The following is a 14,363-nucleotide window of genomic DNA, read 5'->3' as shown; positions in this document are numbered from 1 at the left end:
TCTCCTCCATACCTGCTTCATGCCCTGGAGGACGGGGCTGTGGCCCCCCCACACCCTCTAGCAGATCATTACATGAAGGAACCTTTTAAAAAAAATCAAGCGCGTCCATGCTCACAGGTGTACCACGTGTGATCACACCCACAAACTACACCCTTTTTGGCTCCTACCTCAAAGCACACTGTGTTGTGTTGATCTTATGTGCTGCACAATAATATGTAATATTTAGTATTTACTGTCATATTCCCATATATCATTGTGATGTTGTTTATTCTATTACTCTTGTTCTCTTCTGCTTGTTTTCTTTTTTCTTTCTCAGCAGGTGATCCAGGTGATTGATATATGCATTTTTTTTTCTTTTCTTTTTCTGCTCACTCTGTTGGTTTTTGGTTTTTGCCCTTCTCCCCGTCCCTCTTCTCAGCTGTTTCTCTTTCCCTCTTTCTTTCTCCCCTTCTTTCCCCCAGTAAAGTCTGTCCCATATTCAGTGTGTGAAAATAAAATAAACAATAAAAGGTGAATCAAATGGACCATTATGGCAAGGCTGGGATGGTCAATTTGGTAAAGTAAATCCGTTGGGCATCTTTCTTTGCCTTTAGACAACAATTCTGATGGTAAAAGAGCCAAACGGGACAGGCAAAAAAACAAAACAAAAAACACAAAAAAAAAACAAAGTTTAACTCTTCACAGAGAATGTTCTTTTTTCCTTTCTATTGTGAACCCACTATAAAAGTAGAAATTTATATTGTAAATAGTGAATAAACAACAACTTTCTGTCATGTAAATGTTTATATATTACTTGGTTACTTTGGGGTAGTATGAATGGACATGGAGGAGGTCCTTATCAGTTCTGGTCCCCTGGGGCATAATTTTGATACCCTAAAGAAAATAGGTGGATCAAATCATGCCAGCAAAATGCTCCCAGAGGCACCAGATCCCTTCACTGTGAGCGTGGAAGACTCAGCTTGTTCCTTTCATTTGTCATCTGTTTGTTCACTAAATTCTTCTTTTAATGATACCAGTGTGATAGTTTAATGAATTCGATTTCAAGGCTGAAAGTGACTCTGTGCTTTTGTGTTTAGCCATCAACCCATGCAGCGAACACCTGTGCACTCAGCTGTGCCTGCTGTCAACACTGAGACCCAGGTACTACACCTGTCACTGCCAATCAGGTTGGAAGCTGGATGCTGACAAGCGCACCTGTGTTAAAGGTAATTTTGGTTTTACACCTTTCTCTGCCTCACTGTTTGCAGAATTTAACAGTGCTGAATACAAATCAGTGTCAGTAATGAGTTTTCTGCTCGTGGTTAATATTCCTTTTGTAAATGTTTTGCTAAAAAAAAATCTCTCCTACAACTGTGCATCTCTTTGTTCTTCTCCATTCATTTCTAGATGAGACTCCCTTCTTAATGGTGGTTAGGGATACTGTGATTTTTGGCATTCCCCTGGATCCCACAGACCCTTCCAACAATGCAATGACCCCAGTGTCTGGCATCAGCCAGGGGCAGGACATTGACTTTGATGATCAGGAGCAGTTTGTCTATTGGGTGCAGAGCACTGTGAGTGGAGGTCTTAAACTGAAGAGGCGGAAAGAGTTTTATAACATGCAATAGATTTGAGTGTGAAACATGCATAGATTCTAAGATGTCTTATTACAATCAATTCATTATATTAGGAAGGAAATTGTATTTCATTTTAAATTTGAATAAGTTTAAAACAGAAGAAAAATGAGATCAGTGCACATCAATAGTACCTGCAGATTCTGAATAATTCTTTTAAATTAATTGACTCTTTTGTTCTCATGCTAGGATTCGATTTGGAGAGTGAAAACCGACGGAACAAACAAAACTCAGTTTGCTCCAGCTGCTTTCATGGGCTCACCGGCCGGTCTGGCTTTTGACTGGATAGGCCGAATAATGTATTACACCAATCCCACTGCCAAAACCATTGAAGTAAGCATAGTGAGACACAGAATCATTTGATTATCAATTACTGATAAGATGCTGTCATGCCTAGGCTCACTTGTACCTGCAAACAAGTAAACAACACTTGAATTAGAAGAGATCAGAAAACACCGTGGCAAAAAAGATTAAATACAGATGTCGTCATGGTGTTGTGTTTAATTACCAAAAATACCCCAAATCAAATATACTCATTTCCTTTTTTTCCCTTTTTTGTTGGATATTATTGTGGTATATTACTATTTTATTTTATTTTTATTTTTATTATTTATTAAATCGATATATTTTCAAATTTTTGTTACTTGAAGAAGTTTAGTTTAGCAAATTATTACAACAACCTACAATTAAAAATGCTATGCATGGTTAACTCAGAGGTTTTGTATCTTTTTGATTGCAGATTCAATTTTTTATAAAGTGACTGCTGAACATTTGCTCAGTGCTAAAATTAACCTTTATTGTTTTAACCAGCAGGTTATGATTTGCCTTTTGGTTTTTTGCATTTATTATTTATTGGGGGATTTTTTTTTTAGTAGACGTAAATAAAATACAATGTCGCACTTAGGTTATCCGTGTTGATGGAAGTGAGCATTACAGGAAGATCCTTATCACCTCTAACGGAAAACCAGAGGGAGTAGGAGAGCCCATTGGAATTGTGCTGGATCCAGCCCGAGGGTAAATCACATGTTCATAAAAATTAATAAATACATATAATTACCTTGATCAGCGCTATTTAGTTTTTTTATTATTATATTTAGATAATACATACTACACAGTACACAGCACCCTCATTACCATTAAGAAGACAATAGTTGGCTGGTGAATATGTTGGCAACATATTCCCCTCACTTTTGCTTCCTGTGACATATATAACCCAATTAAAACAGTAACTTGGTCCAAGACATCATTTAACTGAATGTCTACATGATATTAGAATATTTTTTCATTTTAGTGAAACTAACCTAATGTAACTTTTTTAGCATAAAATCTAAGAAATCTCTGTTTTTTGGACCTTAACATCCTGTTACCTATCAGCATTAGTGTGGCACCAGCAGCAAATCTTGCGTATAGGTGTGACGTTTGACTGAATGGGAGGAGAAATTGGCGGTATGACTCGCTGAGATCACATCACTTGTCATGTTTAACCTTTCCATCCACAGAAAGTTATTTTGGTCAGACAAGGGGTCGGACAGTGGAGTTCCTCCAAAGGTCGCCAGCGCTGACATGGATGGCAGCAACCTTGTGAACCTCTACACAGGCAGCATGGCTAACATAGGGTTCATCACTGCTGACATCTCCACCATGAAACTGTACTGGGGCGTGGCTGGCACAGGGGTGGTGAGTACAAGTTACCTGTTTAATATGTAGACTTTAACTAGAAATGTGATCACTTTAATATTTTCAGTTCGTTCTTATTTTCCCAGATTGAGCGTGGCACTATGGACGGGGCAAGCCGTGTGACAGTGGTCAGCAGTCTGTCCCATCCATGGGGGCTGACTATTTACCAAAATTACCTCTACTACACTGACCTGGACTATGAGGTCATTGAGAGGGTGGAGAAGGACACTGGCGCCAATATGGTGGTGATGAGGAGCGGCATGTCTGGCCTCCATGGTCTCAAAGTGCATGCAAGAGACAGTATGTGAATCAAGTGTCTTTCAAATAACTACAGAAGTGTCCGTTCTTTGGGTTTTTGGTGTTCTCATGCAGACTGGTTAGATTATATAACAATTAATACCAGCCAGTGACTGAGGGAGTGATATTTAGGGCTAATTTTATTTCGTTTTCTGAATCTAGCTTTTTGTGTTTTGCTCATAACATTTTCTTGTTTTTCACAAAAAGTAAATGATCTTTCATTTTGGGAGATTTCACTTGTGTGTGCATACTAAAATATACAATACTGTCTATGTTTGTGGGTTTTTTTATTGAACATATCTGTACGTAGTACTATATTTTGGCCTTTTTTCTATTCTCTTACTCGTTTTTTTTTCACTTTTCACTTTTTCTAATATATTTCTAATTCACTTTTTGTTCCTGATCTTTGTGCTGCTGGAACAAGTGAATTTCCCCACTGTGTAAATCAAGTCTACATCTATGTCTTTGTCTATGTTGAGCTGCATTTAAGTCTAGGACTCCTGACAAAAAAGGGTGTGTCACCTCTGTGTTTGAGATAGATCGCAGAATACGAAGAAGACAAGTATGTGAGGATATTGGGAAGCAGGTTTAATTAAAAGAAAAAAAAGTCCAAACTTAGTTTATATGATCAAAGATTTTCTCTTGCTGAAAGTCACAGATTCGGCACAACACAAAAATTACTTGTATAATATCAGTCAAACCCTTTTCATGTCAGGAGATCTGGTATAAATTCTTATTCTCCAGTCAAATATGGGCATCCAGTAACGCTGGCCTTCGCCACCCTGTCTTTTCCACCTCAGACTCAGCAGGAACCACTAATGCCTGCAGCTCCAACAACGGCGGCTGTCCGCACCTCTGTTTGCCCAAACCCGACAATAAGAAGACCTGTGCCTGCACTACAGGGTTTCACCCATCTCCAGATGGCTCCAGCTGCCAAGAGTATGAATCTTTCGCCGTTGTCTCCACTCGCTCATATATCCGTGGCTTCCACGTAAACAGCTCTGACCACTCTGAAGCTATGGTGCCTGTTGGCGGATGTATGTTGGCTTCTTATTGTTGTGAAATATGAAGTTCAAACCTGTTTTCATATTATATAGCATAGATTATAATCATCCGTTAACCCAAGTTCCTCTCTGATATTTTTCTCAGCATCATATGTCATTCATGATAAGGTGGATGCCCACATTAAATCTGGCTATGTGTACTGGACTGAGAACAGCACCTACTCCACATACAAGGGTATTTTCAAAGCCAGAACTGATGGAGGGCATTACACCAGAGTTCTCCCTTCAGGAGTTGGCGTAAGAGGCATTCAGGGTCTGGCTGTTGACTGGATTGCAAGTATGTGGCAACATCCACCAACAATTTTATCCATCCACCTCCATTAGCATTAATGTAAAATGTAAAGAATCTACAAAAATAATGTAGAATTTCTCTATTTACTTTTTCAGATAACTTGTATTTCACCAATGCTCATAAAACCGAAACCTACCTGGAGGTGATGGCCATCAACACGACCTTCCGAATGATTCTCATTAAGTCCTCTGAGGATCAGCCCCGGGATGTGGCTGTCAGCCCTAAACTTCGCTACCTCTTTTGGACTGATGCTGGTCAGACACCGAAGATTGAGCGGGCCTTGCTGGATGGCACAAACCGCACAGTGTTGGCATCAGAGAGCTTAGCATCACCTCGTGGCCTAACAGTTGATTACAGTAATAACTTCCTCTACTGGACAGATGATGTTCTTGATATGATCTCACGCATGGCCATAGACGGCACAGAGAGGCAGATTATTCGGTATGGGAGCCGGTATCCATCTCCAATGGGACTAGCTATATTAGGAAACTACATGCTGTGGGTGGATAAAAGGCTTGGAAAGCTCTTCCAAGCCAGTAAGGACCCAGCCAATACCGACCAGCCAGAGGTGAACATTGAATTTGTCTAATTTAGCACACAGTTGTAGTTTTAGCTGTCATTCTCTCCAGTGATAGCTTACAATAATATAAAGTACAGGTAAACAGAAAATCCTCTTTTAAGAATCTAGAAATTAAATACATCTGATGTCAGTTTTTGGTTTACTTGCTTAATAGTTAAGCTATAATATAATATAATATAATATAATAGTGCTCGTCAAATTTAGCTTGGGTACATAAGAACCGTTTTTCTGTCTGTAGTATTGTAAGAGAGAGTTTGAGCTAACAGCGAGCAAAAAATTGGCATACTTTTTGTGATAGCAGTTGGAATTAGTTGTGGGCATTTAACAATCATTCTTCACTTGTGCTATGCCTATGCTATCTGACAAAGAAATAACAACTTTTGGTGTTACCAGGTAATCCGAGACAATCTCGATGAGCTGATGGACGTCACCATCTTTGACGCACATGTCCAGCCTACATCTGCCAATCTGGTAGGATTTAACCCATGCCACGAAGACAACGGACGCTGCCAGCAGCTCTGCTTTGCCATTCCAGACAAGCAAGGACCTAAATGCGCTTGTGCCCACGGGACACTTCTTGGTAATGGAGTATCATGTGGTTATGAACCGGATGAGTTCTTAGTTTTCTCCACAGGCTACACGCTAAATAGCCAGAGGTTAGACCCAACGGATCATAGTCTACCCTATCCAACTGTGACCTTGGGCAATGGCGTGATGGGCCTGGATTATGACTTCCGAGAGAAACGAATTTTCTTCATGCAGTATGTCGGGATAGGTCGGAGCAGGATTGGCTACATCACCACAACATCTGTCACCAGCCCCCCTGTCACTATCATCTCAAGTGAGTTAAGCATTATCACTCTTCACATTCATCATTTCATTTTTCTCATTTGTGACTTTATTTAATTTCAAATACTCTAAATGCTGCTTAGATTTGGACAATCCAGAGGGTTTGGCATTTGACTGGATAAACAAGCGTCTTTACTTCACCGACTACTTTAAACGTAATGTCCAGTCGATCGGAGTAGATGGAGGTAACCGGTCAATCATAGCCCCTGCAAACCGGCCCAAAGGCATCGTTGTTGATCCATGCTATGGGTAAAAGCAAACTAATATTCTTAAATGTCCAAAGATTGAAGATGACTTTCAGATATTAAACATGCTATCAAGTATAGCTTTGAGCTCCCTCTTATTACTCTGTCTGATGCTTCTCACTTTCCAGTTACTTATATTGGACTGACTGGGGATCTCCAGCTAAGATTGAGAGGGCAACACTGGGTGGAAGCTTCCGGACTGTCATCATCAGCACGGGTCTGACATCACCCAACGGACTGTCTATAGACTATGAGGAGAGGATGCTCTACTGGGTCGATGTTTCACAGTATGTCTAGTTATTCTCATATAAATTAAAAATTAGGAGAGAGACAGATTAAGCAGCAGATTTTCTTTTCTTTTTTTTAATTTCTTTCTACAGAGACAAGATTGAGCGGTCGACCCTGACTGGTGAGAATCGAGAAGTGATCATGCAAGGGCTCAGCTATCCATTTGGTATGACTGTCTACAAGCAGGATATCTTCTGGACCGACTGGACTGAAAGAGGTGTCTTCAGGGCTAGTAAGAATGATGGCTCTGGCTTTACAGTGCTAGCCCAGAATCTGGAGTACCTACCAAAAGACATTCACGTTCATGCTGAATCAAAGCAGGAGATTTGCTCCAGCTTCTGTCAGCAGTTCAACGGTGGCTGCAGTCATGTCTGTGTTTCTGGTAAGAGCAGGCTTTTTGATGCACAAAAAGGCACCAAATCCCACCTTAAGTTGTGTAATAGACAACAGGAAAAAGACAGCAAATATACAAGGAATCTTACCTCAGGTATCTGTGTTACCTGTGGTTTTTCAGGTCCCGTCGGCCCTGAGTGCCAGTGTCCTCATGAGGGGAACTGGTATCTGGCAAACAATGGCAAAGACTGTATACAAGACACGGGGAAACGCTGTCAGGCAGATCAGTTTACCTGTCTCAATGGTAACTGTATCTTAGCACGCTGGAAGTGTGATGGCTACAATGACTGCCACGATAACAGTGATGAGCTCGAGAGAGTTTGTGGTGAGAAATCCGGACATTTTTTTTCAAAATGTCTTATTTAAACAGACAAACTTAGCCAGCCAAGAAGCAAACAGCTATACCAACATCTGCAAAAGCCTTCATGTTTCTTTTAACCCTTCCCCAGCATTCCACACCTGCTCAGCCACAGACTTCACCTGCGACAATGGGCGCTGCATCCCACTCAGCTACACCTGTGACTACACAAACGACTGTGGTGACAACAGTGATGAACAGGGCTGCCCCTTCCCCACATGTAACCCTGCTACCGAGTTCACCTGCGCTAACGGACGCTGCATCAGCGCCAGCTTTGTCTGTGATGGCTACAACGACTGTCGGGACAACGCTACCTCCGACGAAATCAACTGCCGTGAGTAATGACGAGACTAATTGTTGGGCTTAATATTTGATTATGTTAGACAATGAGATGGTTACTGCAAACACAGAAAAAAATTAAAAAAGATGAGATTGAAGTCACTGTTTTCTCCATCCGTTCCTCCCCAGAAACTAAAGTTGGACAATTTCAAGTCAAATACTGTACTCACACCTAAAATTATTCTATATTGCTAAATAATAATGTTATAAATAATGTTACGTATGTAGTGTCAAAGGGCTGCCAGTGGCCTTGGGTGAATGATCCGATCTAGTGTCTTTCCAACATCTCTCCAGCTGATCGTACATGTCCCAATGGCCAGATCAAGTGTGACAACACCAACATCTGCATCTACCCTGGAAACCTATGTGACGGCTTTAACAACTGTGGAGACAACAGTGATGAGAATCCTCTCTTCTGTGGTGAGCTGAGTCAAAGAATGTAGCTTCAGCTGATTTGAACTGCACATCAATAAAGATGTAAATCTATGCAAACTTGCGCTTATGTGTGTTACAGCGGGGCGTACATGTGCTCCCGATCAGTTCCGTTGTGATGTAGGAAAGTGTATCCCTCAGACTTGGGTATGTGACTCCATCAAAGACTGCACTGATGGGACAGATGAACCTCCCTCTTGTGGTGAGTGCTCAACATTAGTGCAGCTAACTTAAATTCAAAGACTTTTATACTTTAGGTTTGATGTGAGTTTCCATAGTGACTCGTGTTTTGCATAAGGAAGACACACTTGTATGAAGCAAGCCAGCCCTTTTTTTCTCTTTCAGTTCACACTTCCCATCATCATTTAAATGTGATTCTGTGTTTTCTACTGTGCAGAAGATATAATCAGAACATGCAGTCCAAACCATTTCACTTGTACCAATGGAAACTGCGTCCCTGAGTCACTGGTGTGCGATGGCAACAATGACTGCTGGGATAACAGTGACGAGGCTCCTGAGCTGGAATGTGGTGAGACACCAGTTAGATATGTCGTCATTATTTGTGCAGCGTTAGGCTGCTCAATATTTTGATTCGTTTATATAATCTCAGGTTAGCATTCTCACACACTTTCATCAATTTTGCTTTTTAATATCATATTGTCACCTGGAGGCCAACGAACCTGTAGTTCTGACCAGTTCACCTGTCCGACCTGGTACCCGGGCCATCCACGCTGTGTGCCTTTAAGCTTTGTGTGTGATGGGGAGAAAGACTGTGCCAATGCAGCTGATGAGCTCCAGAACTGTCCCAACCGGACCTGCCACATGAATGAGTTTGCCTGCGCCAACGGGCTTTGCATCCTCATCCCCTTCCAGTAAGTGTGGCACATGTGTGATTGAATAAAAGTAGAGATCCGTTTACTGGTCTCGAGACAAATTCTATTGTCAGGCAAGTAATTAATCACTACTCTTCTGTAGCTGTGATCGCGTGAATGACTGCGGAGATGGCAGCGATGAGTTGCGCTGTACGTATGATACCTGCAGCAGCAACCAGTTCACCTGCAGTAACGGAGCCTGCATCTACTCTTTCTACATCTGCGACGGACAGAACGACTGTTTGGATGGTTCGGACGAGGCGGACAGCTTGTGCCTCACGCCTCAGCCCACCTGCTCTCCTCAACAGTACATGTGCAAGTCGGGAGAGTGCATCGATTCCAATAAGGTGTGCAATGGACAGAAGGACTGTCAGGACGACAGTGATGAAAAAGGCTGCGGTAAGAGGCAAACAAATATGGAAAACTGTGGGACATTTTTGATAGAATTCATGAACTGTATTTCCTTGTCATACAGCATCTAAAAGAAACTTTGGTTGCACAAATCTTCACATGCATATGGTTAAAGTATATTTAATGAAAAAAGATAAGGTGTCACAAAAAGTATATTTGACAATCAGACCAAGCCTATGTGCTTTCATATTTTATGAAAATGTTTGCTTTTATAAATATATGTATATTTATACAGGTTTCTTTGTGCTACATATTATAAATACTGATGATTTATTCTGAAAAGATGGAGTATGTAATGAGACGTATTTGTCTGTCTGTCTGTTTGTTTGTTAGCAGTCCAACATCCACAGTTTTCAAGATACACATTTGCAGATTTTGTGACAGTAGACACAAAAAACAGCTCAGGATGATTTAATTTTGGTGAAAATCAGAGGTCACGTCAAATATGAATATCTGTGAAAATGTTTTATGGATTGTCCTTAAACTTGACAATAATATAGAGGGCCTTGGGGGACGTGAGTACCTGGGTTGGCTAAGCAGGCCAATCTTGACCTTCAATGTTTGCACCAAAAGTCAATTTAAATGTAATCGAATTTTTTTTACAGTTTATAGAAACCAAAGATTTCAGTCAATCACCTCCAATCATGTGGGCAAAGATAATAAAATACACAATTTTAGTACGCAATACTTTAAAGTCATGAGTCAAAGGTCAGGGTGACACAAATGAGGAAAAAGGCTCATTTGAGATTCCATTGGTTAATCTCCACATTTTAAAGCAATATATTAGTCACCGTAAAACATAAGCACTGTCATTGTTTGAGCTCTTTTAAAACATTCTTGTTTCAATACAAAATTATACATTTTCACTATGATAAACCATCAGAGTTTTAGTATAGCTCTTGCCCTTCATGGAGAGTTGTGCTCTTTGAGTGCTCTTGTTACCTGTATTTTTGCTGCAGGTCTTAAAACCTCATCCATATTCTGTCTTTGCTCAGCTTCTCACTTTTTCTTTATTCTCTTTAGGAATTAATGAGTGTCTCAACCCAGCAGTCCACAAGTGCGCCCAAATCTGCACTGACACCCTCACCGGTTATTACTGTTCCTGCAACCGAGGCTACCAGCTCATGCCAGATGGCAAAGCCTGCGAGGACCTCGACGAGTGTGTCAGCACACCCGCCGTCTGCAGCCAGATCTGCGAGAACAGTTTTGGCTCATACCACTGCAAATGCGCCCCAGGGTACATCCGCGAACCGGATGGACGCACCTGCCGTCAGAACAGCGGCATCAACCCATACCTCTTGTATACCAATCGCTACTACATCCGCAATTTGACCACTGACGGGTTACAGTTGAGCATAGTCCTGCAGGGCCTGACAAATGTGGTGGCATTAGAATTTGATCACTATGAGAAGAGGCTGTACTGGCTGGATGTAGGGGCAGGAAAGATTGAGAGGATGCGCTTCGATGGGAGCGACAGGGAGACGCTGGTGAGCAACGATATAGGAGGAGCTGAAGGCCTGGCGCTGGACTGGGTTGGCAGGTTTGTAAAACAGGAGAAACCTAATAGATAATAATCTGTTACATATAAGTATTTAGGTCATTAAGTAACAAGAAGTGATTCGCACAATTGGAAAACAATTGTTTGCACATGTACTCCTATTTTATTTTTTATAACTAGCAAATCGCTCTCAGAGCACAAAATACATCCTGAGTAAACACACACACGCACACTTCCATATACAAAATAAAGAAAAAGAGAATATGAATGGGGTAATTTTTATTAACTTTGCATCTATGTGTTTCACAAACAACATCTTTTTAATTTATATATTTATTTAATTTTTCTCCTTCCTGTCTCCTGCAGGAAGTTGTACTGGGTGGACAGGTATTACAGCTCAGTTCATGTGATGGAGCTGGATGGGCGCTACCAGAAGAAACTGCTGTCGGGACACTTTACAGATAGAAATCACACCTACGTTATCACCAGACCTCGTGCTGTGGCTGTTAACCCTAAATATGGGTATTCACACACACACACACACAGACACACAGACACACACACACACACGCACACACACATACAGAGAAAATCTATGATTGACTCTAAAACCAAACGTGTGCAGTTGTTTCCGCCTCCCGGTTTTTAGTTGTTCCCATTCCTTTGCTTCGACTTTTCCTCATCCCTCATTCCTTCATTCCTGCCCTCTTTTGCCCAGATGGCTGTACTGGACCGACTGGGGTGACGCAGCATATATCGGCAGAGCTGGCATGGATGGAACAAATATCAGTGCAATTATCACAACCAAGCTGGAGTGGCCTAATGCTCTAACTATAGACTACACCAACAACAAGATCTTCTTTGCTGATTCCCACCTTAACTTTTTGGAGTGAGTTCATGAAGTATCCCACAGAATGTTTATTCTGTGTTGCACTGAATTATCTAAACATTGATTTCTCTTTATGTTTCTACATGTGAATTAATCACATTGTGTATAAACCTCCCTATTCTGTGCATCTTAGCTTTGCAGACATGGACGGCCAGAATCGGCACCGGGCCATCGCTGGCTCGCTTCCCCATGTATTTGCTGTTTCTCTATTTGAGGACTGGGTCTACTGGACAGACTGGAACACGCATACTGTGGAAAAAGCTCATAAGTACACTGGCGAGGAGCGTACAGTTATGGGCAACAACACCCATCGCCCCTATGACATTCACGTCTACCATCCCTACAGGCAGCCTCGAAGTAAGTATATGACAGCTGTGTGCTATTATATTCCCGGCATCACAATGGACGGCAGAAGATAATTTATATTTAATCGTCTTATTCCCCAGGTGAGAACCCTTGCTCGTCCCATGACCTGACCTGCAGTCATCTGTGTCTGATCGCGCCTGGAGGGCAGCGAGCTACCTGCGAGTGTCCCGATCACTTCATTGGTGTGGCTGTTGGATTTAAGATCCAGTGTGTTGCTGACTGCTCCAGTACCCAGTTCCGCTGTGGGGACAATGAGAAGTCAGTGTGACAGAAAGTCATGATACTTTACTGTACTGCTTATTAACCATCATTAGGGGTAAAAAAATTTTGTACATTTTCTTGTTCTTAGGTGCGTTCCGATATGGTGGAAGTGTGATGGTCAGTCGGACTGTGGTGATGGCTCGGATGAACCTCAGACCTGCCCACCTCGCTACTGTTCAGCTGGCCTGTTCCAGTGTCAAGATGGCAACTGCACCTACCCCGGCTTCCTCTGCGACGGCCACCAAAACTGCCCTGATGGCTCAGATGAGGATGCTGCTCTCTGCAGTATGACAGTTTCCTGAATCCTGAATACGAACTCTAAATAACTCAATCAAATAAAAATTGAACAGAAAAAAATACTTTACGTTTACCAGATTCAAGTTTTTAACTATGATTATTTTAGGCCTTTATTTTTTCCTTTTTCTCTTTTTTTTTCTTTCTTTCTTTCTGCTGAAAATGAAAGCCTGTTTTCAGGAAGAGGGTTCAATGTTAAACCTGTTTCCTGTCCTCACAGGCGATCACCGCTGCGCTGGAAACCAGTTCCAGTGTAAAAACAAAAGGTGCATTCCTGTGTCCTGGCACTGCGATGGAATAGTTGACTGTACAGATGGCAGCGATGAGGATGCGGAGACTTGCTCCCAGAAGACCTGTAAACCGGGAGAGTTCACGTGTGCAAACGGCCGCTGCGTGCCGTCAATGTATGTGTGCGATGCCCAGGACGACTGTGGTGATGGATCTGATGAGCCGTATGAAGTCTGCAGTGAGTGTTACTGTCACGCGAATTAAATATGTGCCAACCATGATTTCCTTTTCTTTCCCCCATGTCTGTCTGTGATGAGCACAAAAGGAGCAGCTTAATTGATAATAGCCGTGCACTTTGCAGAACCGCACGACCGTTTAATCAAGCATCGACTTATCTGTTTCAGAGATATACAATCGATTCAGACACAGCGCAGGTGTAACCTGGGTGAATTAATGAAGCTGCACGTAGTGTTGATTTTTCTAAATTTAAGTTGCACAGTCAATCCCTCCTCCCCCTCTTCCGTCTGCTTCTAATTACTGTCTGTCTGGCTCTGTCTCAACTCATCCTCCCTCATTATTTCTCACCCTCTTGTCACCTTGCAGACTTTATTTTCGATCTTACTACTAATCTCACCACTTTCCTTCCATCCTTTGCCTGATGTCTCTGTCGCCTTGTCTCCACAGTGGGTCCAGACTACAAGTGTGATGAGGATACAGAGTTCTCCTGCAAGACAAACTACCGCTGTATTCCTCAGTGGGCCCGCTGCGACGGCTCAAACGACTGCATCGACAACAGCGACGAGGAAGGCTGCGGTCAGTGCTCATGTGTCAGCAGACGTGTCGGGGCTGTCAGACCAGCTGCATACTGCACATGTGTCAAAATCTTAAATTAGTTCCTAAAGATCTGATGATATTGTGGTGTACTTTAAAAGTTCAAGCTCTGCAATGCTTGTAGTTTCTAATCCAGAAAAAGAAATCTGAATACCTTTACAGATCATTTGCACCACTCAATCATTAAATAACATATTTATTCGTTTCAGCCTTGGCTGTAGACGACTTTAAAGCTCCGGTTCCAAAGATTAAATAATAATGGGTGTAATGCAGAACAGTAAAAACA

The 14,363-nt window shown here is 41.9% G+C and overlaps 1 protein-coding gene across 1 annotated transcript in view; it reads left to right on the top strand.

Moving 5' to 3' along the window:
* The window catches only part of lrp2b (low density lipoprotein receptor-related protein 2b), a 51,131-nt gene that overhangs the window by 22,081 nt on the left and 14,687 nt on the right, over nucleotides 1–14,363 (top strand). Inside the window, exons 31-58 of the mRNA XM_005949283.3 lie at nucleotides 1,077–1,205; nucleotides 1,387–1,553; nucleotides 1,803–1,946; nucleotides 2,518–2,627; nucleotides 3,113–3,290; nucleotides 3,377–3,590; nucleotides 4,388–4,624; nucleotides 4,737–4,928; nucleotides 5,039–5,511; nucleotides 5,917–6,364; nucleotides 6,456–6,621; nucleotides 6,746–6,904; nucleotides 6,998–7,287; nucleotides 7,420–7,623; nucleotides 7,748–7,990; nucleotides 8,290–8,415; nucleotides 8,510–8,629; nucleotides 8,825–8,956; nucleotides 9,098–9,299; nucleotides 9,403–9,698; nucleotides 10,734–11,250; nucleotides 11,575–11,730; nucleotides 11,927–12,097; nucleotides 12,231–12,454; nucleotides 12,544–12,721; nucleotides 12,813–13,009; nucleotides 13,239–13,484; nucleotides 13,931–14,059. Of these exons, the coding sequence (XP_005949345.1) occupies nucleotides 1,077–1,205; nucleotides 1,387–1,553; nucleotides 1,803–1,946; nucleotides 2,518–2,627; nucleotides 3,113–3,290; nucleotides 3,377–3,590; nucleotides 4,388–4,624; nucleotides 4,737–4,928; nucleotides 5,039–5,511; nucleotides 5,917–6,364; nucleotides 6,456–6,621; nucleotides 6,746–6,904; nucleotides 6,998–7,287; nucleotides 7,420–7,623; nucleotides 7,748–7,990; nucleotides 8,290–8,415; nucleotides 8,510–8,629; nucleotides 8,825–8,956; nucleotides 9,098–9,299; nucleotides 9,403–9,698; nucleotides 10,734–11,250; nucleotides 11,575–11,730; nucleotides 11,927–12,097; nucleotides 12,231–12,454; nucleotides 12,544–12,721; nucleotides 12,813–13,009; nucleotides 13,239–13,484; nucleotides 13,931–14,059 (6,048 nt within the window). The remainder of the gene's footprint in view (nucleotides 1–1,076; nucleotides 1,206–1,386; nucleotides 1,554–1,802; nucleotides 1,947–2,517; nucleotides 2,628–3,112; nucleotides 3,291–3,376; nucleotides 3,591–4,387; nucleotides 4,625–4,736; nucleotides 4,929–5,038; nucleotides 5,512–5,916; nucleotides 6,365–6,455; nucleotides 6,622–6,745; nucleotides 6,905–6,997; nucleotides 7,288–7,419; nucleotides 7,624–7,747; nucleotides 7,991–8,289; nucleotides 8,416–8,509; nucleotides 8,630–8,824; nucleotides 8,957–9,097; nucleotides 9,300–9,402; nucleotides 9,699–10,733; nucleotides 11,251–11,574; nucleotides 11,731–11,926; nucleotides 12,098–12,230; nucleotides 12,455–12,543; nucleotides 12,722–12,812; nucleotides 13,010–13,238; nucleotides 13,485–13,930; nucleotides 14,060–14,363) is intronic.

The sequence above is a fragment of the Haplochromis burtoni genome, unplaced genomic scaffold, assembly GCF_018398535.1.
Source record: "Haplochromis burtoni strain Fernald_Lab_line unplaced genomic scaffold, NCSU_Asbu1 Contig_642, whole genome shotgun sequence".
Classification (NCBI taxonomy): domain Eukaryota; kingdom Metazoa; phylum Chordata; class Actinopteri; order Cichliformes; family Cichlidae; genus Haplochromis; species Haplochromis burtoni.
The sequence above is the reverse complement of the archived record's forward strand: the minus strand, read 5'-3'. Positions and strand labels throughout refer to the sequence as shown.